This window comes from Macrobrachium rosenbergii, chromosome 9 (assembly GCF_040412425.1).
Source record: "Macrobrachium rosenbergii isolate ZJJX-2024 chromosome 9, ASM4041242v1, whole genome shotgun sequence".
In the NCBI taxonomy this organism is placed as follows: domain Eukaryota; kingdom Metazoa; phylum Arthropoda; class Malacostraca; order Decapoda; family Palaemonidae; genus Macrobrachium; species Macrobrachium rosenbergii.
The window spans coordinates 38,296,231-38,319,894 of NC_089749.1; the positions used below are offsets into that span (position 1 = coordinate 38,296,231).

The window sequence follows — 23,664 nt, forward strand, 5'->3', positions numbered from 1 at the left end:
AATGATATAAGAATTCCTCAGAGCAGCTGACCACCTCCCTGCCACCTGATGATCCTCCCCTTGTCCTCCCAACCTGTCAACCAGGAATCTGTGTGTATTGTCACTCATACAGACGGAGGAGTCAGGGTGACCTGTTTCGCCAGAGATTCCTTCCAGATCCAAGGCTGAAGTATCTCCCCAGCTTTTTTAATCTTTTGACGAGGTCGGTCTCGTATCTTTTTTCTTGTATGCGATAGCCAGAATTTGTTCACATTTTTAGTTGCAATCTAAGTATTGGATCTATTACTGATGCGAACTGCAGCAGGACCATCATACATTCTGATTGCCATCTGGAAACTCTGGCTGTGCAAGGAACCTTTTGAGGACTTGCTTATTCTGTTTTGAGCATGATGGGGAGCGACAACAGGCTGTGAACTGTGAAGAGTATCCCAACACAGTCCCAGCCACTGAAAGTGTCTGCTGGGCATAAGGTGGGATATTTTCAATTTTATTACAAAACCTTTTGGCTTTAGTCTGTTGACCATTGCTCTTAGGTTTTTCAAGCACTCTTTTCTTGTGGGCCCCCAGATCAACTAGTTGTCTAGGTAGGCTATTAGTTGTATTCCTTTTTGTTTGAATATTCTTTAGGTAATGTTTAGCCCAAAGGACACGACTTTGAATCTGTACATATCTTTCCCCTATCCGGAACCTTAGGAAGTGGCGGAGGGGAACGGCTATAGGGATGTACCAGTATGCTTCTTTCAGATCTATAGCAACTGTCCAAGTCCCTTTTGGAATGATTCAATGTGCTTAGGCAACGGTAATTATCCGAAACTTATGGCAAACAATGTGCTTGTTCAATCTTGATTGGTCAAGGATCACTCTCCTTTTTGGAGGAACCCTTTTGGAGGACACTGAAGAGACGTACTTGGTGGCAAATATACGCATGTTTCTCTATGGGCCCCATTAACAGGGCCTTTCTACACAAATAAATAATGCTGTCCCCCACAGGGAAAAACTTCCATTGTCTGTGATGTTGTCGAAGCCGACCCCAACCATACAATTCCTCTTGGTATCTGTCTCCTTCTCTGCCTTTGCCTCTGATAGACATTCCAGGTGCTGCTTTTCCTTTTTCCCCCTATAAGATGGTTTTTGGACCTTGTGAAAAAAGGATGTTCTTGCTGTTGTTGTTGTCCCTTTGTAGGGAATTGTCCCTTCTGACCACCTACCTGTTTCTTGAGGAAAACTTTTGGGGTGAGCCTTTTTTTGGGGTTGGGTAAAGGGAAATTTTGGGTTCTTTGTTTCCTGAATTCCCCTTTCCCCAGAGGAGTGTACACTGTACAATTCTGTTGGCAGGCATGCTCGTTGAGTTGAGCCACAACAGACTCCTCAAACAGGTCCTTACAGAAGGGGTTAGAATGTAATAATGCAGTGACATTGAAGAGTGGTTTGATGGAGCCCTCCAATGTTTCCATTCGCACTTTTATGCGCCATTCTAGGAAATCACAGTGCTTCCCATTGGGTTCTCATAATTGGCCTCAACAGCAAAAATTAAACAGGAATCTTCTGGAAGCCTTTTGGTGGCAACTTCCAACAAGGTGGTAGAGGTTATAACACTATGGAGTCGGAGCCTAGCATAAATTTCTGACGAGGCTGTCCCCCCTGAGAGTCTTCTCCTAGTGGTCCCAAACTGCTGAGTAGGTATGTCTAGGGAACTTTTTCCTTTCAAAAGGGAGTTGTAGTGTTGCTCATTTTGAAAATCTGTCTTCACATGACTAATAATTTTGAACGTGAAGGTGATTTCTATAGATTTTAATGCTATAGGAACAGGTAAGAAAACCGTTTCTGTTAGTGGTCTTCCATGTCTGGTGAAGATGGTACCAGGTGCCATTCTGTATAAGGGAATGCTGCCGTTTGTAAATTCTACATGTACATCTTTGATCATAGTTTTTCCTCTCATTAATTACATACTTGCCATTGGGCGAGAAAATGCACGTTGAGGTGTCTCGCCAAAGATTACCAGTATCATCAGGGGTGAGTCTGTATTATGCTTTGATCTGAAGTTCTGTATTCTGAACTGACCCTTTTGTTGTTTCCAGTCGGAATTCTAACATTAGACCCCTGTTTGGGCAGCATTTGTATCCATACTCACTTTTCAGTTACAGGATGTAGTACTTTTACACTCTGGGGTATACATGACTGACTTACCTTCCTTTTTGGAATTACAGGATGTAGTACTTTTACACTCTGGGGTATACAAGACTGACTTACTTTCCTTTTTGGAATCATGCTTCATGTCCCTTATATAATACCATTCTGTGGCAAGAACATCTTTGATGGTACTCAAATTCCTTATGGAATTGATCAAATGCTGCAAACTGTGTATCCCTTTTGGGAGAGCTTGTGCAATCTAACTGAGCTTCAGCAACTGAACTGTAACTGCCTGTTAATGAAGGGGCAGAAGTCCTGGTTAAGTTACTATACCCCTCTGAAAATGTAGTAATTTCAGTCAGAATTAGGTGGATCCTGGTATCCCTTTTGGGGGAAAGATCCTATTCAGCAATGATAGCTGCATGGGGAATACAATTCCTTCTGTAAGGTTTCTCCCATGGCTAGCTAAAATTTGTGTCCCTGAGTCTTCTGGGTTCAGCAGGGTCATTTCAAAGGCAATGTCCACTTCATACTCTTTGGTAAGAATGTCAACCCCATGTAAAGATTCCTCTACTTCCTCCGCGGAGTTAACCTGGGAGGTATTGGGGACTGATGTTACTAGGTTTTGACCCAAACATTGATGTTGTTCAGAGAAAGGTTTAAATATCTCCTGCTGGAGTTCTGCCGGAAAGATATAATCTCCCACTTCCTCACCCCTACTGAACCCTAGGACCCATTGAGACAGCTTAAAAGGAGCTGTTTCTTCCTTAAAACTTGCTGCCAGGAGCATACTACAAATCTCGTCCACATCTGGCGACCAAGCAAATTTTCCTTGTTTTTTACAAGGACAATGCTCATGGCAGGTGGTGCGGTTCGTACCCACAGGCAAAAAGTGAACCAAGCAATTTGCTATGGAACACTTGAACTGAGAATCCTGCCTAATGCCGGCCCTGTAGTGATATAAAGCAAGTTATTATTAGAAGCTAGTTAGTATTAATTGTTTTTAAGTGAGGGAAACTTCTGCAGTTCCTCATATAGCTTCCATATTACAGGTTAACTTGATTACAGGTGTGCAGTTGTAATACATTTAACCCTCTAATGCCGAGCCTCTATTTACAAAAGTGTCTATCATATGCCGGTGGCATTCGGGAGTTAGCACCGAAGTGGAAAATTTTTTTTTTTTTAAAAAATCACAGCACGCTTAGTTTTTAAGAGTAAGAGTTCATTTTTGGCTCCTTTTTTTTGTCATTGCCTGAAGTTTAGTATGCAACCATCAGAAATGAAAAAAATATTATTATATATAAATATTGAAATATATGACAGCGCGAAAAAAAAATTTCATATATAATTGTATACAAATCACGCTGTGAGCAAAACGGTTAAAGCTAACAAGTTATTTTTTTTTCTTTGTATTGTACACTAAATTGCGATGATTTTGGTATATAACAAATTGTAAAACGATCAAAGCAACACAGAAAATATTATCACAAAATGATGCATGAATTCGTAACGCGTGGACGTAAAAAAAAGTTTTTTCAAAAATTCACCATAAATCGAAATATTGTGCAAGAGACTTCCCATTTGTTGAAAAATGAAGCTAATTGATTGAATATTACTAGACTGTAAGTGTTTTAGCTTACAATTGCAGTTTTCAACCATTTTGGTCGAGTTAAAGTTGACCGAAGGTAGAATTTTTTCTATTTATCGTGATTTATATGAAAATATTTCAAAACTGATAAAAGCTACAACCATGAGTTATTTTTTGTTGTGTTCAACATGAAATTGCGAAGGAAAAAGTTTTTTCAAAAATTCACCATAAATCGAAATATTGTGCTAGAGACTTCCAATTTATTGCAAAGTGAAGGTAAATGATTGAATGTTACTAGAATGTAAGAGTTTTAGCTTACAATTGCATTTATCGACCATTTCGGTTGAGTTAAATTTGACCGAAGGTTGAAATTTTGGCACTTATCGTGATTTATATGAAAATATTTCAAAATTGATAAAAACTACAACCATGAGTTATTTTCTGTTGTATTCTACATGAAATTACGCACATTTTCATATATAAAAGTTTATGTAACGACTAATGTAAAACGGTGCAAACATTACGACAAAGTGACGAAAGAATTTCTGAAATGTTGGCCGAGTTATTTTTGCAATGACAGACATAAGGAAAAAGTTTTTTTAAATTCACCATAAATCAAAATATTGTGCTAGAGACTTCCAGTTTGTTGCAAAATGAAGGTACATGATTGAATATTACTAGAATGTAAGAGTTTTAGCTTATAATTGCGTTTTTTCGACCATTTCGGTCGAGTTAAAGTTGACCGAAGGTTGAAATTCTGGCACTTATCATGATTTATATGAAAATATTTCAAAACTGATAAAAGCTACAACCATGAGTTATTTTCTGTTGTATTCTACATGAAATTGCGCACATTTTAATATATAAAACTTTATGTAACGACTAATATAAAACGGTGCAAACATTACAACAACGTGACAAAAGAATTTCTGGCTTGGACGTAAGGAAAAAGGTTTTTCAAAAATTCACCATAAATCGAATATTATGCTAGAGACTTCCAATTTGTTGCAAAATGAAGGTAAATGATTGAATATTACTAGAATGTAAGAGTTTTAGCTTACAATTGCGTTTTTTTACCATTTCGGTCGAATCAAAGTTGACAGAAGGTTGAAATTTTGGCACTTATCGTGATTTATATGAAAATATTTCCAAAATGATAAAAGCTACAACCATGGGTTGTTTTTTGTTGTATTTTACATGAAATTGCACACATTTTCATATATAAAACCTTATGTAACGGCTAATATAAAACGGTACAAAAATTACGACAAAATGACGAAAGAATTTCTGAAATTTTCGGCCGAGTTACCGCGAGGACGTAAGGAAAAAGTTTTTTTAAAAAATTCACCATAAATCAAAATATTGTGCTAGAGACTTCCAATTTGTTGCAAAATAAAGGTAATTGATTGAATATTACTAGAATGTAAGAGTTTTAGCTTACAATTGCGTTTTTTTACCATTTCGGTCGAGTCAAAGTTGACCGAAGGTTGAAATTTTTTGTAGTCGACGTATGGTACGTCCACTCGGCACCCAACAGACAATTTTACAGTAGTCGACGTACGATACGTCCAGTCGGCGTTTAAGGGTTAATTAAATATCTATGTTAACTTAAACCCTTTACGGTTTAGATTAGTTTTCATACCTGTATACGGTTGTATTACTTACACACTGTTAAGTCCTTTTGCAATGGCTAAGTGAAATTTTTAATTCCAATTATCATGCCATTCAGACTAACTGCTATGAACTAATTTGTTTAACTAACCCAAGCTACTGTTTTATATAGCTTACGTTAATGCTTCTAGTATAATCTAGGTTAAGCTAAGAATTGAGGATTTCTTAGAAGGTTCTTGCTTAACCTATTCTAGGCTTCTTTATTCAGCCATTGCTGTTTTGAGCTAATAGTAGGATATTCCTTGAAACAGGGCTCCTACTTAATCTGGTTAGGCTATTGCTTGTTCTAGGTTTATATCACCTTTAAGGATACAGGTTACATAAAACCCTACTAGTATGTAGCCTTACAGATAGTAGCCTGAGTCATAAAAACTATAGTCTGTTTTTTTCCATCTGTCCACCCGCCTGTGGTGCTTGCACATGGTAACACTGTGTCCCGGACTTTAAATAGTTACACTATGTGTAAGTTTTAGGTAAATAAAAGGATATCTGGGTGTACATTTGCAACTGAAAAGTGTTTTAATGATTTACTGTATGCAAATTCCACCGTTAATATTCGAAATAGGATATTTCTGGGTTATCCGACCTGTGTCACCCGGTGAAATAACCATTCAGCACTTATTTCTAGGTAAATCCATTGCTAAATATACCAGAGAAAAGCTAAATGCCAAGCTGGAGTTACTACCCCCAGTGCGAGCTCCATGAAATGGAGTCGTGTATGAGAAAGGGTGAGATTGTCACAATCACAGGCCTCCGCCCTGTAAACATTCCCAATGTCAAAAGTCCCAGCGAGTGAGGTGCCGATACAAACCCCCGCACCGCTCGCGGACTGTAAACAAACCAGCGCCACCTACATTCCATTTTTAGCATGCTTTGCTTTCGGTAGCTTTTTGCTTGTGCGCTAATTTTGTGCCTTTATTTCCGAGATTATGGCTTCGTCTCAGGATTCATCTTCACCTAAGTTGAGTACCATCTCTTTATTTTATTTTAGGCAGTTGAGGCTCCTTATTTCCCTCTAATTTAATAATTAGGGGGATTTATAACGCCCGCCTCGTCCACCTTACTCCCGGCCTCATGTGACCTTCAGTCTCGGTGCGGGAATTTTTGTCGGGGCTTCGTTCCCCTTCGTTTTCTTATGTTTTGTGCCTTATGCTTATCCTATATTCATTTTGGCTTTATTATTTATTTATGTGTTACCCTTCTCTGGGGAAGTGCGGGTCTTTGTCGTTTAGGGTACGAGTTTCCCCCTCGGGCCTATCCGCTCTTTATCAAGTCTTATATGTGTTTTATTTTGGACCCTCACTTCCTCCAGCTTTTGGGTATATTATCTGAGATGGTACAGTTATGCTTATTAGGTTTATTTTAGGCCTAGCGCACGGATGCTTTTGATATTTACGGATTATGTTCTTTGTTTTTATTTTTGAAGGTCGGCCATTTTCCCTCCGCACTCTTATCGCGTTGGGTTTGGTCCTCCCTTCTACATGTGTCTTTATGATTATTTGAATTATTTTATTTATGCCTAGGTTAGGTTAACTTTTTAGGCTAGTCTTGTAGATACCTTCTCCCCCCTGGGCTACCTCCTTCAGCCAGCTGGCTGTGTTAGGTTAGCCTAGGAGTTAGGCTATGCGTTCTGTTCCCTTCCTCGGAAGGGAAGTTTAGGTGTGTAGGAGGGCCTCATGGTTGGTGCTTCCCTTCGGTTTGTGTTTTGGGTAGAGGTGTTTGGCCTGCATTATCTCCCTCTCCCTGTTTCGGCCTTTCCGTTTGGGCTATTGAGTCCTAGTAAGGTTAAGCTGGAATAGCGAGGGTATCTTCATGTAGCCTACCCTTGCCCGAACCGCACCTTCGGGTTAGCTTTCCAACTTCATGTATATCTCCCTCTCCTACCTCCTTTCCCCCCCCCTGCTCTCTCCCCCCTTGGTTCATTTTCATGTACTTTGTTAACTTACCAAGGCTTGAGAGCTTTTTACCCTGATCCTTACGCTATAGCCTACATCCCCTTCCTCCGCATTGATTGGTCTTGTCCTCTCGGTACTGGGTTTCCGACCTTACCCGGTCGGCACCCTGTCGAGGACTTGTTTGGTGACCGGGGGTGCCCCCCCAACTCATGTTCACCATTCCTTTTACCTTTCCTTGCTCCTTTGGCCTTTGAGGGTCCCCCATTCTCTCCTCTCTCATTAATCGTTCGTACATGTTCGAGGCCCGGTCGAGAGAGAGAGGTGGGCCTCATGGCGCCGGGAGTGATCACTCACCCCCTGGTCGCTGCTACTGGTCCCCCTCTCCTGGCCTGCCCCCCCTCCCTCTAGCGTCAGTGTGTTGTTTTTTCCCCAGCCAGGGTGTCGTTCTCCCAGACCGTCACCTCGCGGGAAAAAATTTTGTACATGTAGCCAGTTATAGTTTCCCACCTGACTGTCTTCTGTCTTATTTTCACACGCCATTGACGTTTACCCTTCGTTCTATTCATTTAGAACTCGTACCGTTCCCTAGTATCTACCCTTCGCCGACTAGCTAATTTTGCATTTTCCGCTAGGTAGTCGGGCATTCTCATTGCTTACCACTCCGGTGGGTATGGTGTGTGGTCGGTTGGTGCTCACCACACCTCCTCCGCTGTCACTGTATTGGGGTAACAGGACTCCCCCGGCTCCAATCGGAAACACCCAACTCTTAATTATAGTTGACCTTTCACTAGCGTATATTTTGATTTTTACACGTCTTTATCGGGACCTTCCTGTTGCTCCGGATTGACTCCGGCGGTCCCTTTATGTTGTTTTTGATCTTGCATGATCTAGTAGACCTCTTATCCTTCCGGTATGCTCCGGTGGGGTCTATCTGGTCTAATTATCCAATTATCTATTATCCTAAGACGCTGCTCCGGCACCCTACTCCGGCGGCCTTATCAGCATACTCATGTACCCGTCCACCTACGGATGGTGCGTTGTCAGGAGCAGGGATGCACGGCAGTCCTGCAGCAAGCAAGCGGCCATGAAGTTTGCAGGTCCCACTCCGGGTGCGCCGTTCACGTGGGGGACCTGGTCGTCTGGCACCCTGATGGCTGTGAGGTGTGCTATGCTCTCTATGAGTGGGTTCTGGATGAGTCGGTAAGTTAGTTATTTCCATTCCGATTCATGCTTTTCTTTGAGTTTCGTCTCTTATGGATAATTGGAAGATATTCATTTTTTAGGAGATTTGGTTACCTGACATTCTCCTTCTTTCAGATTGACCGCAGCTCTCGTGACTCTTCGCTTCTGACCCTCAAGACCTGGGTCAGCGGCTTCGGGAGGAACGTCGGGGCAGGGAAACCCTCACGTCCTTTCCAGGACATTTGCAGCGTTCTCTTCCCGGCGCCTGTATCTCAGCGTCAGTTGCTGACGAGGTAGCCGCCCCTTTGATCGCTGGGATCCGGGAGATGACTCAGCCCTCCCAGGAAGACATGGCCGCATGCGGAGAGGTCACTGAAGATGTTGCGGCCCTTAATTTGAACCTGGAGCCCATGAACGTGGACCTGGATCTCCAAGCAGGTAAGGGGGTAAGTGAGGCAGATGACTGTCTGTTTAGCTCTCCTTCTTCTTCTACTTCTTCTTTCAGGGGATTCGTGAAATCCTCTTGCCTTATGGACGGTGCAAGGTCTACCGTCCCTAAGGTTAAGTCTATTAAGAAAAAGACCTTGAAGACCCAGAAAGTCCGCTCCGGGGTTCCCTCGAAGACGTCACGGGCTCCTAGCCCCGTGCCGTCTACGAGCAAGGCCTCTACCTCTGGGAAGGGAGCACGGACCAAGCAAAGTAAGGAGGTTCCCCCCCTCCTTCCTTTGATGCAGAAGCATTTGCCGAGCTTCTTATGCAGAAGCTCGACAAGAGAGTTGACGACAAGCTGTCGCAACTCTCGAATCAGCTGTCAACATCTAATGCTTCCGTGCTTTCCCTATCACAGCAGGTTAAGTCCCAAGGGAACTTAATCTCTGGATTCATGCGTGGCGGAGCGGCCACCAGATCTTTCTCCGTTCCGGACACCTCCAGCCTTCCTCCCTTCGATAAGGGGAACCCTTGGCGCCTGACCCTTTATGCTCCCCAGCATGAGGGTACCCTTACCATCGAGGGCCTAGGCACCCGTAGGTTGGAGGAACACGAATTCTTCCCTCCTGGTCTGGAATCTCCTTACCCAGGTTATGCCGTAGGTTGGAGGAACTCGAATTCTTCCCTCCTGGTCTGGAATCTCCTTACCCAGGTTATGTCAGACTCACTGAGGAGGCATGGATTCAGTCCGATAAGGTCCCCAAGGAGACTGTCATCTTCCCGAGGGACCAGGCCCAGTCGTCTCTGCTAAGGACATTAACGGAATGGCAGTCAGAGAACACCAAACTCACCCCGGCCAAGGGTGCGTTTACGATGTTCTCTTTGGGAGAGATTCTTCCTACCCCTTGCACCTCAAAAGTGGCTTCCCTCCCTAGCCAAGCTTGCATGGAGGGTAAGCCTCTTCCTCATCTCCGGGAGACAGATCCCACCTCTCTTGTCTTCCCCAGAGATTCTGAGTTTTGGGAAGGAGCCCCAGCCACTTTCACGGTGACTCGACTTGACCCTGACTGCGCTTCTAACTTGTTCAGTGAGCAACTCCCTAAGATCCCGGAGTCGCTCCTGAAAGCTGAAGCTGAGACTAAGGACAGGCTTAGCAGGTCCTTAAACTCTCTGACTTTGGCGGAAGCAACGTCGGTGGTCTACAGCGAAGACGCTTTGTTCCAGGTCCTGACAAAATCTCTCTTGGTGAGTTTTCAGCAGGACCTGTATGACTTCATCACGGCCTGGATGAACTGCCAAAAGCACATCTTTTCGGCAGCTACCATCCGTCATGAGCCTAACAGGCTTATGAAAAGTTCCATCTGGGGAGCTAATCTCTTCCCCCAGGAAGAGGTTGATGCTGTCCTAGCTGAGGCAACTAGGGCCAATCAAAGTCTCCACTCCCGTTGGGGTCTGCCGTACAAGAGAAAACAGTCTGAGCCCGCTGGACCCCACCCTAAGTCCGGTAAGAAGTTCAAAAAGTTCAAACGGCTTCCTGCTCAGACTGTCTTGCAGGCTGTCCAGGTTCCCGCTCCCGGTCATCCTTCAACTTCTCATACCCAACCTCAACCTCAGTATGTGCTGGTTCAACCAGCCCATCAGCCTCTCGCTACCCCTTCATATGTCTCTTCCCTGGCTTTCAATGCTTCATATGAAAGCCAGGGGGCATTTTGATCAATACAGAATGCAAGGGGAACTAGGGCCAGAGGATATTATAGAGGTAGGGGAACACCTCGCTCCTCCTCCAGAGGAAAAGGAGGCAGAAGCTCCAGAGGAGGCAGACCTTCTCCCGCCCAGTGAGATATCTCAGGTAGGCGGGAGGTTGTATCATTTCCGGGACCAGTGGAACTTCAGTCCCTGGGCCCAGAGCATAGTCTCCAAAGGACTGGGGTGGAGTTGGTGCAAGGGTCCTCTCCCCCCCAGTCAGGTTCCATCAATCACCGTCCAAGGCTCTGAAGGACTTTGTGAAAGATCTATTACAAAAGAGGGCAATAAAGAAAGCGAGACACTTGAAATTTCAAGGCAGACTGTTCAGTGTTCCAAAGAAAGGTTCCAGTCAGCGGAGAGTAATTCTAGACTTGTCCCGTCTAAATTCTTACATTCAATGCGACAAGTTTCGAATGCTTACAATCTCACAGGTTCGGACCCTACTGCCCCGTGGAGCCGTAACCACCTCTATAGATCTTTCAAACGCTTACTATCACGTCCTGATTGCGAGAAGGTTCTCTCCTTATCTGGGGTTCAGACTGGGAAATCAAGCATACTCGTTCAGAGTCATGCCATTCGGTCTCAATATAGCCCCCAGAATCTTCACCAAACTGGCAGATACGGTAGTTCAGCAACTACGGTCTCAGGGGATCATGCTAGCCGCATACCTGGACGATTGGATCGTTTGGGCATCCAACGCCAACGAATGCCGGAGAGCGACAGCCATAGTAATCGGCTTTCTGGAATCTCTAGGCTTTCAAATAAACAGGGAGAAATCCTGCCTAGTAGCGGAGAGTCGCTTTCAATGGTTAGGGATCCAGTGGGACCTGTGTTCACACAAACTATCTCTTCCGCCGGCCAAACAGAGAGAAATAGCCAAGGCAACCAGGCAGTTCCTCAAGAACAAGAAAGCTTCCCGCCGTACCCAAGAAAGAGTCTTAGGTTCTCTTCAGTTTGCTTCAGTGACGGATCTACTTCTGAAGTCCAAACTGAAGGATATAAACAGGGTATGGCGGAGCCGAGCCAATGTCAGGTTCAGAGACAAGGTGTCCCTGATTCTGCCAATTCTGAAAAAGAGACTCCGGCCTTAGACAACAGTCAAGAGCTTATCGAATTCAGTACCTCTTCAATTTCCCCCTCCGGCATTAGTAATTCACACCGACGCTTCCCTAAGCGGGTGGGGAGGATACTCTCAACACAAGAAAGTACAGGGAACTTGGTCCACCATGTTCTGCCAGTTCCATATCAATGTCCTGGAAGCTATGGCAGTCTTTCTAACCTTGAAGAAGCTGCATCCAAACAATCTGATTCATATAAGACTGGTCTTGGACAGCGCAGTAGTGGTACATTGTATAAACAGAGGAGGTTCCAAGTCGAGTCGGATCAACCAGGTTATGATAGCAATATTCTCCCTAGCAAACAAACACCGGTGGCATCTGTCTGCTACCCATCTTGCAGGGGCCCGGAATGTCATTGCAGATTCCCTATCCAGGACAACTCCGCTGGAGTCGGAATGGTCCTTGGACAAAACATCATTCAGATGGATTTGCAGTCAAGTTCCGGGTCTCGAAGTAGATCTCTTTGCAACAGAATGCAACCACAAACTACCTTGTTATGTGGCTCCCAACCTGGACCCTCTAGCTCACTCCACAGATGCAATGTCAATAGATTGGAATAAGTGGCAAAGGATCTATCTGTTTCCTCCAGTAAACCTGTTACTGAAAGTCCTTCACAAGCTCAGGACATTCAAAGGTCAGATAGCCCTAGTGGCTCCCAACTGGCCGAAGAGCAACTGGTTTCCACTTCTTCTAGAGCTGAAGCTTCGGTGCTTGCAAATTCCCAACCCAAAACTGACGCAAATAGTACAAACTCAGACTGTGTCAGCTTCCTCAAGAATTCAGAATGCCCTAGCTTTGTGGATTTCATGAAGTTTGCAGCTCAGAAAGATGCTAATATTGATCCTATTAACACTTTGTTCCTAGAATCAGACAAAAGGGAATCCACTCTCAGACAATATGACTCAGCAGTTAAGAAATTAGCACTCTTCCTAAAAGAATCTGAAGCAACTGTAATGACCACAAAGCTAGCAATTTCATTTTTTAGGTCATTATTTGAGAAAGGTCTTGCCTCAAGTACTATTACTACAGCCAAATCAGCTTTGAAAAAGATATTTTTACACGGGTTTAAAATTAACTTAACGGATTCTTATTTTTCGTCAATCCCTAAAGCCTGTGCTCGTTTAACACCAATAACCTGCCCACATACGGTTTCCTGGTTCTTAAATGATGTCCTTAAATTAGCTTCAGAAACGGATAATCAAAATTGTTCTTTCCTAAATTTATTGAGGAAGACCTTATTTTTAATTAGTTTAGCTTCAGGTGCTAGAATTTCCGAGCTGTCTGCCCTGTCTAGAGAACCCAATCATATTGATTTCCTTCCATCAGGTGAAGTGTTGCTAGCCCCTCACCCTAAGTTTCTAGCTAAGAATGAAGATCCTCGAGATAGGTGGTCTCCCTGGAAAGTCATCCCCCTCCCACAAGACCTGTCTTTATGCCCAGTCTTTACTTTAAAGGCCTATTTAGACAGGACCTCACAGATAACTTCGGGGCCTCTGTTTGTAAGGGAAGGGGGAGTAACTATTTCTATGAAAGCCATCAGACAGCAGATCTTGTATTTTATTAAACAAGCAAACCCAGACTCAGTTCCAAAAGTACATGACATTAGAGGCGGTGGCCACCTCCACTAATTATTTCCATCATATGAATTTCGAGGATCTTACAAAATATACAGGGTGGAAGTCTCCCTAGTTTTCAAACGCCACTATTTGAAATCCCTAGAAGCTCTGAAGTTCACCACAGTGGCGGCAGGAAACATTGTTCCTCCCTCTGTTTAATTCCTTTTCTTGTACTCAGTCACTTTCCTCCCTCCTACCTGCCTCATTTATTCCCTTTCGGTCACCTCCAGGTCAGGCATACTTCACAGCCTGTCTCCTGACCATGTTATAGTGTTGTATTGTTTCCTATGTTTATATTTAAGTACGTTTTTATGTTCTTTTGTCTTGTGGGACATAGTTCCCCCACCTTAATCCTATGTATATATTTAAGTACCTATATTTTTGCTACTTGGATAATTAAAACTCTTGTGGAATTATAGTTTTATTTCTTTCCTCTTCAAGTTTCTTTTGTTGTTTCAGGATGGTATTTTGTTTCTCTGTTATTATTTCACCGGGTGACACAGGTCGGATAACCCAGAAAAAGGATTTTGACAAAGGAAAAATCTATTTCTGGGGAGAGACCTGTGTCACCCGGTGACCCATCTCTGATTCTTTTTCCACCCCTTGCTAAAATACCATTCCAGGATGGTGGGTGCTAACATGGAATGTAGGTGCGCTGGTTTGTTTACAGTCCGTGAGCGGTGCGGGGGTTTGTATCAGCACCTCACTCGGTGGGACTTTTGACATTGGGAATGTTTACAGGGCGGAGGCCTGTGATTGTGACAATCTCACCCTTTCTCATACACGACTCCATTTCATGGAGCTCGCACTGGGGGTAGTAACTCCAGCTTGGCATTTAGCTTTTCTCTGGTTATATTTAGCAATGGATTTACCTAGAAATAAGTGCTGAATGGTTATTTCACCAGGTGACACAGGTCTCTCCCCAGAAATAGATTTTTCCTTTGTCAAAATCCTTTTGTTATTACTGTTGAATGTAAGCTGCCTTTTCGGGGTGGCGAATGGAACAGCCAGACACAGTGGCAAAAATTGCTTCTCTCGCAGTGTACTACGGCAAGATGTCAATTTTATTGGATCAAACCTACTCTGCTACTAAGCTATGTGTTACTTCATATCATATCTGGCTAAAACGCACTTTATAAAAATTAAAAGTATATACTGATATACTTACGTTTAATGAAGTAACACGTAGCTTAGCAGCAGAGTAGGTGTGGCCCAATAAAATTGACATCTTGCCGTAGTGAACTGCGAGAGAAGCAATTTTCCCACCACTGCGTCTGGCTGTTCCATTCGCCACCCCGAAAAGGCAGCTTACATTCAACAATAATAACAATATCCTATTTCGAATATTAACAGTGTAATTCGCATACAGTAAATAATTAAAACAATTTTCAGTTGCAAATGTACACCCAAATAACCTTTTATTTACCTAGAACTTACACATAGCGTAACTATTTAAAGCCAGGGACGTAGTCTTACCATGAGCAAGCACCACAGCCGGGTGGACAGATGGAAAAAAACAGACTATAGGTTATTTTATTGAGCCTAGGATACTGTTTATATATAATCCTAGGCTTATTTGTTCTTTCTTAACCTAGTATAGGGTATTGCCTAATCCAGATTATTATAGATTACTCTTAAACGTATAGGCTAGGCTATATAAAAGCAGAAAACTTACTACTGTAATATGTAACCTTATAGTTAGACTAATATTTTTTTGTCTAACCCAGGTTGTTGTTTATATCCAGTCCTACGCTATTTGGTCTACTATATAAAACAGTAACTCACTAATGTGTAACCTTATAGCCAGGCTATAACTTACTCTAATCTAGGCTACTGCCTAAGCAGGATTATTTAATTCACACTCAAGTGTATGGGTTACATAAAACACAATTAGCCTACCTTAGTGTGTAGCCATCATCTAGTCCTAGGCTACATGGTCTAGGCTAACAGTTGATTCCAAAAATAGGATGTTTTATAAAAAGTTATTACTTAACTTCATATAAGGTAATGCCTAGGCTAGTCCTGGATTTTTTAGCTCATGCTCAAGTGCACAGGCTTATAGAAAAGGGAAAAAATTTATACTTATATGCAGTCTTATTGTTAAGCTATCAATCTATTTTGCCCAGATATTGTTATTATCTGATCCTAGGGTCCTCCGTCTAAGCTAGGCCACTTAGGATACGTATTCCAAGGACATAGGCTACAGACAACACGCACTATTAATATAGTCTAAATTATTCTACCTTACTGCCTAGATTATTGTAGACATCGTGTAATCTGAAAGGATTTTCTATATTAATAATAAAATGTGGAATATTTCTTTTAGTTAAAACATTTAGTTAGAATTTAAAATAATTTTCGCTTTACAAAACTAGGAATCAATCAACACTTTACGAAACTAGGTAGGCTAGCAATCAACGAGCCAGGTTCCGGCTTTTATAAGGATATTATCAGTTCCAAAAGTTTAAAAGTAAAACTTTTAACTAGAACTTAATATTACGCCTTTATCTTGCTATTTATGATGTTTCCATGATCCTCAATAACGAAAACGGAGGAAAAAGTAGAGTTTTTTCAGAGTGCTGGTAACAACATGAACTGCTCACCATAGACCAAAGAGAGATAATGGCTCCTTGGTCTTTGACAGACCGGTTGTAAACAAGGGGGCACATGTGCATGCGCAATAGTCACTTCTCTTTCTTGCAGGTTCTTTTGACGTTGGAAAAACTGGGTTCAGCTTCGCTGAGGATTAGGGAAAGTGCCCTCTATCTCTGAGTCCATTATATACTCCATCACCTGTTATAATGTTAATCATCATGACACAATACCTGGCCAAAAAGACCAACTAAAAGAGAATTCTTTCATATTAGTTTAGTCACCATGGAGCTCTGGTAGACCATGGAAGGTAACTCCTTGTGGACGAAACAAGCGACTCCACTATCAAAAATTGACAAATATGAGACCATCCATCGATGCCTCAAGTCATAACTGCTAATATTAGGAAAAAGAACCCTACCACCATGAACCACTCCCTCTATCTAAATGAGATAAATCTCTGACAGAAGCAGACACAGACTCTATTGACAGGGTTTCTCAGCTTTTTAAAATGGCTGCCAATTTAATTTCTCCCATGAGTACTGTACTGCTATTTTCCAAAAGTTAGTAAGACATGCAGGTTTTCCTTCAATGCTGTGACTAAGCTAGTCCTCATGCCCCTCAGAATATAGGACAATTTAAATTACCCCTGTTTTATCTACAGTTTTTGAGAAGCTGCTCTCTAAACATCTTTGTGGATTTGTTGAGGAAAATAACCAGCTACCGGCATTATGATCCACACCTGTCAATATCTACAGTTTTGCAGAGTGCTCTTGATGAGGGTGCAGAGGCATGCATGGTTGGTTTAGATTTTAGTCCAAGCCACTGAATGAGTTAATCATAAAGTACCTATCTACACCAAGCTTATTGGGAATGAGCGGATCATTTATCAATGTTTTAAATAAAATTTTAAAAGGCAGAACCCAAAGGATCTGTGTTGATGTCCAGTACAGTAGCTTTAGTAATGTCTTTTCAAGTGTTCCTGAAAGTAGTGTTCTTATACCTTTGCTATTTATTATCTATACTAGTGGCATGTGACACGGTCTGGAGGTGGGCGTAGAATGACGGGAACAAGTTCCGCAGACGAAAACAAACCTAACCTTTCCTAGAATGCCACATCTTTGACCTAACTAGACCTTGCCTTCCTAACTCACTTATGACGTCATGCCCTGACTAGGGAGGCTTCTCCCCCCAAGTAACACTAAACATTGGATAGGTCTGATCCCGTCATTCTGCAAACTACCCAAAGTCTGGAGACAGATTACCTAAGCTAATGATGCACTCTTCTAATTGTTGTTCCTTCTTAGTGCCTTAGGTCTGTCACTGCGGAATCCTTGAACAGAGATCTGGGATGTATTCAAGAGTGGAGCAGGCTTTGAGCATGAAGCTTAACCCTCCTAAAACTCCAGGTACATGCTGTATTGTAGATAATGGATCCAGAACACTTTTGCCTTTGCATCCTGATTTACATTTAAATGATATTGTTTTAAATGTCAGTGACTTTTAAGATTTTGAATAAGAAATTGACTTTTGAGAAGCATATACATAAAACTGCTTCTGCTGTTGCTCAAAATAAGTTGGTATCTTGCAGAAATGTTGCTTCCATTGTTTCTCAGTAAATTGGTATCTTGCAGATATCTTTTTGAATGTCTCATGATGATGCTATTTAAGTGTTTTAACTCTTTTTCTTCTTCCTTGCTTGGAATGCTGTTCTCCAGTGTGATCTTCAGGTATTAACTCTTGGACAAAGTTATGTCATCAGTCTAGTTTATTTTGCCAACTCCTAATGTTGACTTGTGGCATAAACATGAAGTGAGTTCATAAGTTTGTTGCATAAATTGTACTCCAATAACACACATCCTCTGCATTCTTCTTTCTCTGGCCCACCTGATTTTGCTTGCAACAGTGGGCAAGCTGCTGCTGCAAACAGTGTGTAATTTTCTAGTGACAGGTTGAATACTACTCAGTTTGCAAGTTTTACTTTAGATAAAACTTCACTATGGAATAGTTTGCCTATACAGTTGTGGAATCTGACTTACAAATGCTTAAGTGAAGAACAAATTCATGCCTGCTTTCTGTTGATGTCTCCTGATTTCAGAAATAATGGCGTATTATTTTCTATACCCTCATATTTATTTATCACCTATTCCTATTACTTGGCTTTCTCTGCAGACTAATTCTTCTCTGGAGCCCTCTTGGGTTAGCCACACTAAAGTTGAATCTACAAGCATCCAATGAAAATGTTGACAGAGTTCCTATGCTTAATAAAGTAAAGCTTCTTGAAAATTAATGTTAAAAGGCATTTTTCAAACTCATTCATACTTACAACAAAATGGCGACACATGAGAGAGAGAGAGAGAGAGAGAGAGAGAGAGAGAGAGAGAGAGAGAGAGAGAGAGAGAGAGAGAGAGAGAGAGAGATTCCATACACCAGCTTGACACAACTAGCCTAGCTAAGATAGTTCTGTACATTAGGTTATTATCAATTACTATTTTTATAAGTTTCTGATTATTACTTAAAAGTGTTATGCAAGCAACCTAAAGGTAAACTGTAAGGTGGTACAAGTCTAATGACTTTGATGAAAAAAAGTTTATAGAGATGAAATTAGAAAAAATTACTACATATACAACGAGTTTCTCCTTTAAAGGAGAGGTCTCAGCCCCTTTTAGATAGTTATACAGAGATTTTACCACGCTTAAATTAGTCACACCTGACAATGTTGGTATAAAAAACTGTGAAACTAGTGACTGAAATGTACATATCCTTTTGTCACTTACTGAAAACATTGAAAATGGAGAAGAGGTTACAGTACTCATCATGAGTGGGATAGCGATATCTGCTAAAGCAAACACTATGGACTATAAGTGCAGAGAACTGCAGGCTCAGGAAAAGTGAAGCTCTTGATTAACCAACACCTAATAACATGACTGACTAAACTGGATAACATGCAATTAGTATACAGTATATAAGAAAATATAAATCTGCAAAACAAAAAAAGTCAGCCAGCATGGGTTTATTTACAAAATACCCTTTAAAGCTATTAAGATTGTTTGTCATGAAGTTCTGCTTACCCCTAAAGTGAAAATAATACACAACATTCGGCACATGATTAAAACCATGATGTGTAGTGTTTCTTGCTGAGCTCTTAAGAATGTAAAAATACATTTCTGTTGAATTAACAGCTTAAATAAGCGACAGGATAACAAGTCTCTACCGAGACAAAGAAAATACCCTTGCAGACAGCTTTTACTGGACTCTTAGCAAATGATATTCTTGTTTAGGTCTGAAATTAATATCTTTGAATCTGCGTCCACAATGACAATAAGACACTTATAAAGTAGTAGGTTTCTTCAGGGTGAAATGGAGCTTTAAGTAACTAGCTCCCACTGTATAAAATTTCACTTTAACAATTATTTTTTACCCATAGTTTATATCTAAAAAACATACTTGTTCAATGAAAGTTTCTTAAAAATGAAGAATGGGATACTCGAACAATAGTACAAGTTACACAAAACCCAATTTACCTGCTGTTTGAAAGAACCTTGTTCTATTGCTTCTTTTGCTCTTGCAGGCATTAACTGTCTGAGGTCATTTGTCACCATTGAAATTATCTGGTTACTAACAACTATTGTATCACAGAAGACCCTTGCATTAGCAGTAGATTTCTTATCCTGGCGATTCCTAAGAGCAATTTCCAACAGTTGGCTTCCATCCTTTGAGGAAAAGGATGTTGGCAGAAGAGGCTGCAACAATAAGAGAAGCAAATTATCACAAATACACATCTCAGTGTAATAACATTATAACCTTATTCTTCTATTAATGCTAGTGATAACATTACTAACTCTATTTTCAATTACTATGTTTGTTAAATCATTTCCCATCTTGCACAGCCTCTTGTTTCAAGTCATTTCTATTTTTATTAAGCTTCTTCTTTAAATTCATTTCCTATCTTACCAGCCACTTATTTTAGAGTATAACAACTTTCTCATTAGGGTACAACCCTTCGCATATCCAACTTTCTTAATACAAATCCCTACTTTTAAAATATCACACCATAAGGCACAACTCACAAGGACCACAGGTTAGCTTTTTTTTTTTAGCCATTGAACACGCTTCACACATGCTACTTTCCAGGTTTTGCATTGAAGTTTCAAGGATTTATGTGGTCACCACACGGCAAGCTAGTACTACAAAAAGATTCTGAAAAAGAAACACTGTTGTGGCTGCTACTACAATACAAAAAGTAACGTCATCGTAAGAGATTGCATTGAGTTCATAAAATTATAGAGAACAAAAATGAGAGGCAGTTTCACTTGCTTTAACAATTATTATGAATGCACAATGCTAAATTTTGTAATTATTTTAGGATTATCAAGAACACCTTGATTATTTACTGCCTTAGTTAATTGAAAGTAAAAAGAAATGAAACAACCAAGAGAAAAAGTATGCCACTTACTGAACATCTTGCAATCACTGTAAGGTAAGAAATATTATTATCTCCATTTTTAGTTTTCTGTAAAGAAAAACTATTGTGCCAGCTTTGCCTGTCTGTCAGCATTTTCTTCTGTCTGAACTTTATTCTGTCCGTCCTCAGATCTTAAAACTACTGAGGATAGAGGGCTGCAAATTGGTGTGTTGATCATTCACCTTCCAATCATCAAACATACCAAATTGCAGCCCTATAGCCTCAGTAGTTTTTATATTATTTGAGGTTAAAGTTAGCCATAATCATGCTTCTGGCAACAATATGGGATAGGCCACCACCAGGCCACGGTTAAAGTTTCATGGGCCGCGTTCATACAGCATTATACCAGGATCATCAAAAGATAGATCTGTTTTCAGTGGCCTTGATTACAGTAAACCACCTGTATTCTCGGACTCACCTATTCGCAGATTTCTCTGTGGAATGTGTATACACATTATTCACAGAAAATTCGCCAATTCGCGGTATTTTTCACTGTGAAATACTCGCTAATTACTGTACTGTATTTTCCTATAATTTTCATGACTAAATGCACTTTTTGTGATAAAACTATTACAATTCTCAGGTATAAACATTTTTAGAGGGTTTTTGTGTTTTAACTATCAAAACAGGCAATTCTAAGTGTTTTTAGCGGGGTTTTAAGTATTCGTGGATTTTAGCTATTTGCAGGGGGGTGTGGTACAAATCCCCCATGAATAAAGGGGGTTTACTATATATAAGAAACTTTGGCACATTTTTTACTTATTTTAATAACCATTACAAAATTACAGAAAGGACAAGCATCAGAAAAATCTGTGGTGCAGTCGAAGTGGGATCCACGTGAGTTGCACTCAGTGACAGGATGGTGACAAGTTTTGTGGATGATGCCACATGTTGTGACAGACACTCTGACAGCTTTCATTTTGTGGCTCATGTGAGTTTCTCTAAAAAGTTTCCATTCAAATTATGATTGTCCACAACCTCCCATTTTTTTTTGTTTGTGGTGTGGCTGTGGTCTGCATGAGTTGGGCCTAAATGAGTGTGTGAACTATTGGTCCTGGTGAGTTTTTTATGTTGACAGAAATCCACTTGCAAATGCCACATAGCATAGGTGTATTTAAAATGTATGATGGCATATTTGTAATATGTTATTTACTGAGTGTATTAAGAGACAGTATAAAAAGAAATGAGACAACCATGAAAAATAATACCAGATGAGGAATGTCTTGCAATCACTGTAAGGTAAGTAAAATCATTATTACAATTATTATTTACTAATAACCATTACAAAATGACTGAAAGTATGCGGCACTGGAAAAATCTTTGGTACAGTTGTAGCGTGACCTGTGTGAGTTACACTCAGTGACAGATCAGTAGCAAGTTTTGTGGATGATACCAACTACATGTTGCAACAGATGCTGTGACTGTTTTTAGTTTGTGGCCCATGTGAGTTACTCTCATTAGCTTCCACGTAAAGTCAAAAGTGTCCACAAGCTCACCATTTTTTTTTTTTTTTTTTTTTTTTTTTTTTGTGGTGCTGCTCTGGCCCATGTTAGTTGACCTGCTGGCCTCAGTGAGTTTGTTATGCGAACAGTATCCATTTGCAAACATCCAATGGTACCGTTGTATTTAAAATAATGATAATTTCAATTAAAAGATTATATTGCATGTATTATCATATTACTGTACTATCGTATTGTAAAATAAGAACAAGGTGATCATGCACCAGTTGAATTCTGGTAATTAGTCTCAAAATCATCAGCTGAGTGAGTTTTACCAACATCCTCATTGCCATGTGTATATTAACAGGGCTGGGTTTAAGAATGCAGCTAACCTTTATAAATGAAGTAAATTTTAAATGAAGTAAAGGTGTGATTTCACCAGTTTTGAGTATTTCTTTAGCCTGTTCCAGTACGTTTTGCAGTTTCGTATACTTCCTGAAGGCCTTCAGCACTGTGTGAAGAATGAATCATTTCGTTTCCATTTTTACTCATGGAAGTCACCAATGAGAATTAAGTTTTTAACAAGTCAAAAACTGTAACTCTTAACAAACATGCAATAGTTATGGTAAATATGATCACCAAACAGCTATTTCTCAATTTGATTGTTTATGTCAGTACTTGCTGTTGTTTATGCCAGGTTTTGTAAGAAATGGTTTGTGGTTGCTAATCATAAGAAATAGTGATGAATTATTAGACAAGTCATAAGTTTTGCAAGCCTAGTTGAATGTATGACAATTCGCATTTAGCTTACCGAAAACGAAACATGCATATTAAGCCTAGCAGAGTACAGTATAATCTACCAAAAACGAAACTCACATTAAGCACACACAGCCTAATGTAATCTATCAAAAATGCAACTTGCACTATACAGGAAATATGTAGTAAAGTCAGGTTTTGGGGACAAAATCTGAAGGGTCACATGATACATGGGATCAGTAATAGTGGTTCTTTGGATGCTATATATTTTTGACTTTTATGGAATGTTTTGTTGGAAATAAAATGTGCTAGTGTATTTATGGTTTTAATTATCCCACTATTTCATTATTTACTATTTCATTTATTAGTTTCTCACTCTATGAATAAGCTGCATTAATATTCATGTTTTTCATGCAATAGTAATGTCTGATTACAGGGCGCCGCTCCATACACCACTCTGAGAGCAAGATTCAATTCTAAAATCTACAAAATTCCAAAAACCAACACACAGCTGGCCCAGCACAAGTAGGCCTATGCAATGCAGGACTGGGGAAGAATCAAGTTTTACAAAAGGAAATCAAAGTGAAGAGAACCTTTAAGCTCTGGCAAAAGGCAAAAAGGAAAAATGAAGATATTTACTGAGAAAACAGAAGGAAGGCATAAATGCAGAGGATCAAGTGAAAGAGTTGGGAGGAATGGAATCAGAATCTCAACAAAGCAGATTGCAGGGAAAATATTCAGGATAGTACAGGAGATGGGGAATGATGGAAAAGACATGAAAAGTGCAGTATACAAAAGATGAAAACAGAGAAAACGTTGAAAATATACTATACTTGAACGACCGATGCAGTATTTTGATCATTTCTAAGTGCAGGGCTAAAAGGACACTTAGGAAGAAGTAAAATGGAAAAGCATCTCACCACCATGAATAAAGGGGACTTGCTCATAGAAGAGGGAGGGTCACTGAAGAGCTGACTAGAATACAGTCAAACCCCAGGATTCGCAGGGGATAGGGACCACAACCACCAGCGAATAGC

At 40.7% G+C, this 23,664-nt stretch overlaps 1 protein-coding gene across 1 annotated transcript in view; it reads right to left on the reverse strand.

Moving 5' to 3' along the window:
• Ufl1 (UFM1 specific ligase 1) overlaps positions 1-23,664 on the reverse strand; it is a 564,283-nt gene that overhangs the window by 175,315 nt on the left and 365,304 nt on the right. The window contains exon 6 of the mRNA XM_067108921.1: positions 19,492-19,710. Coding sequence (XP_066965022.1) covers positions 19,492-19,710 — 219 coding nt within the window. The remainder of the gene's footprint in view (positions 1-19,491; positions 19,711-23,664) is intronic.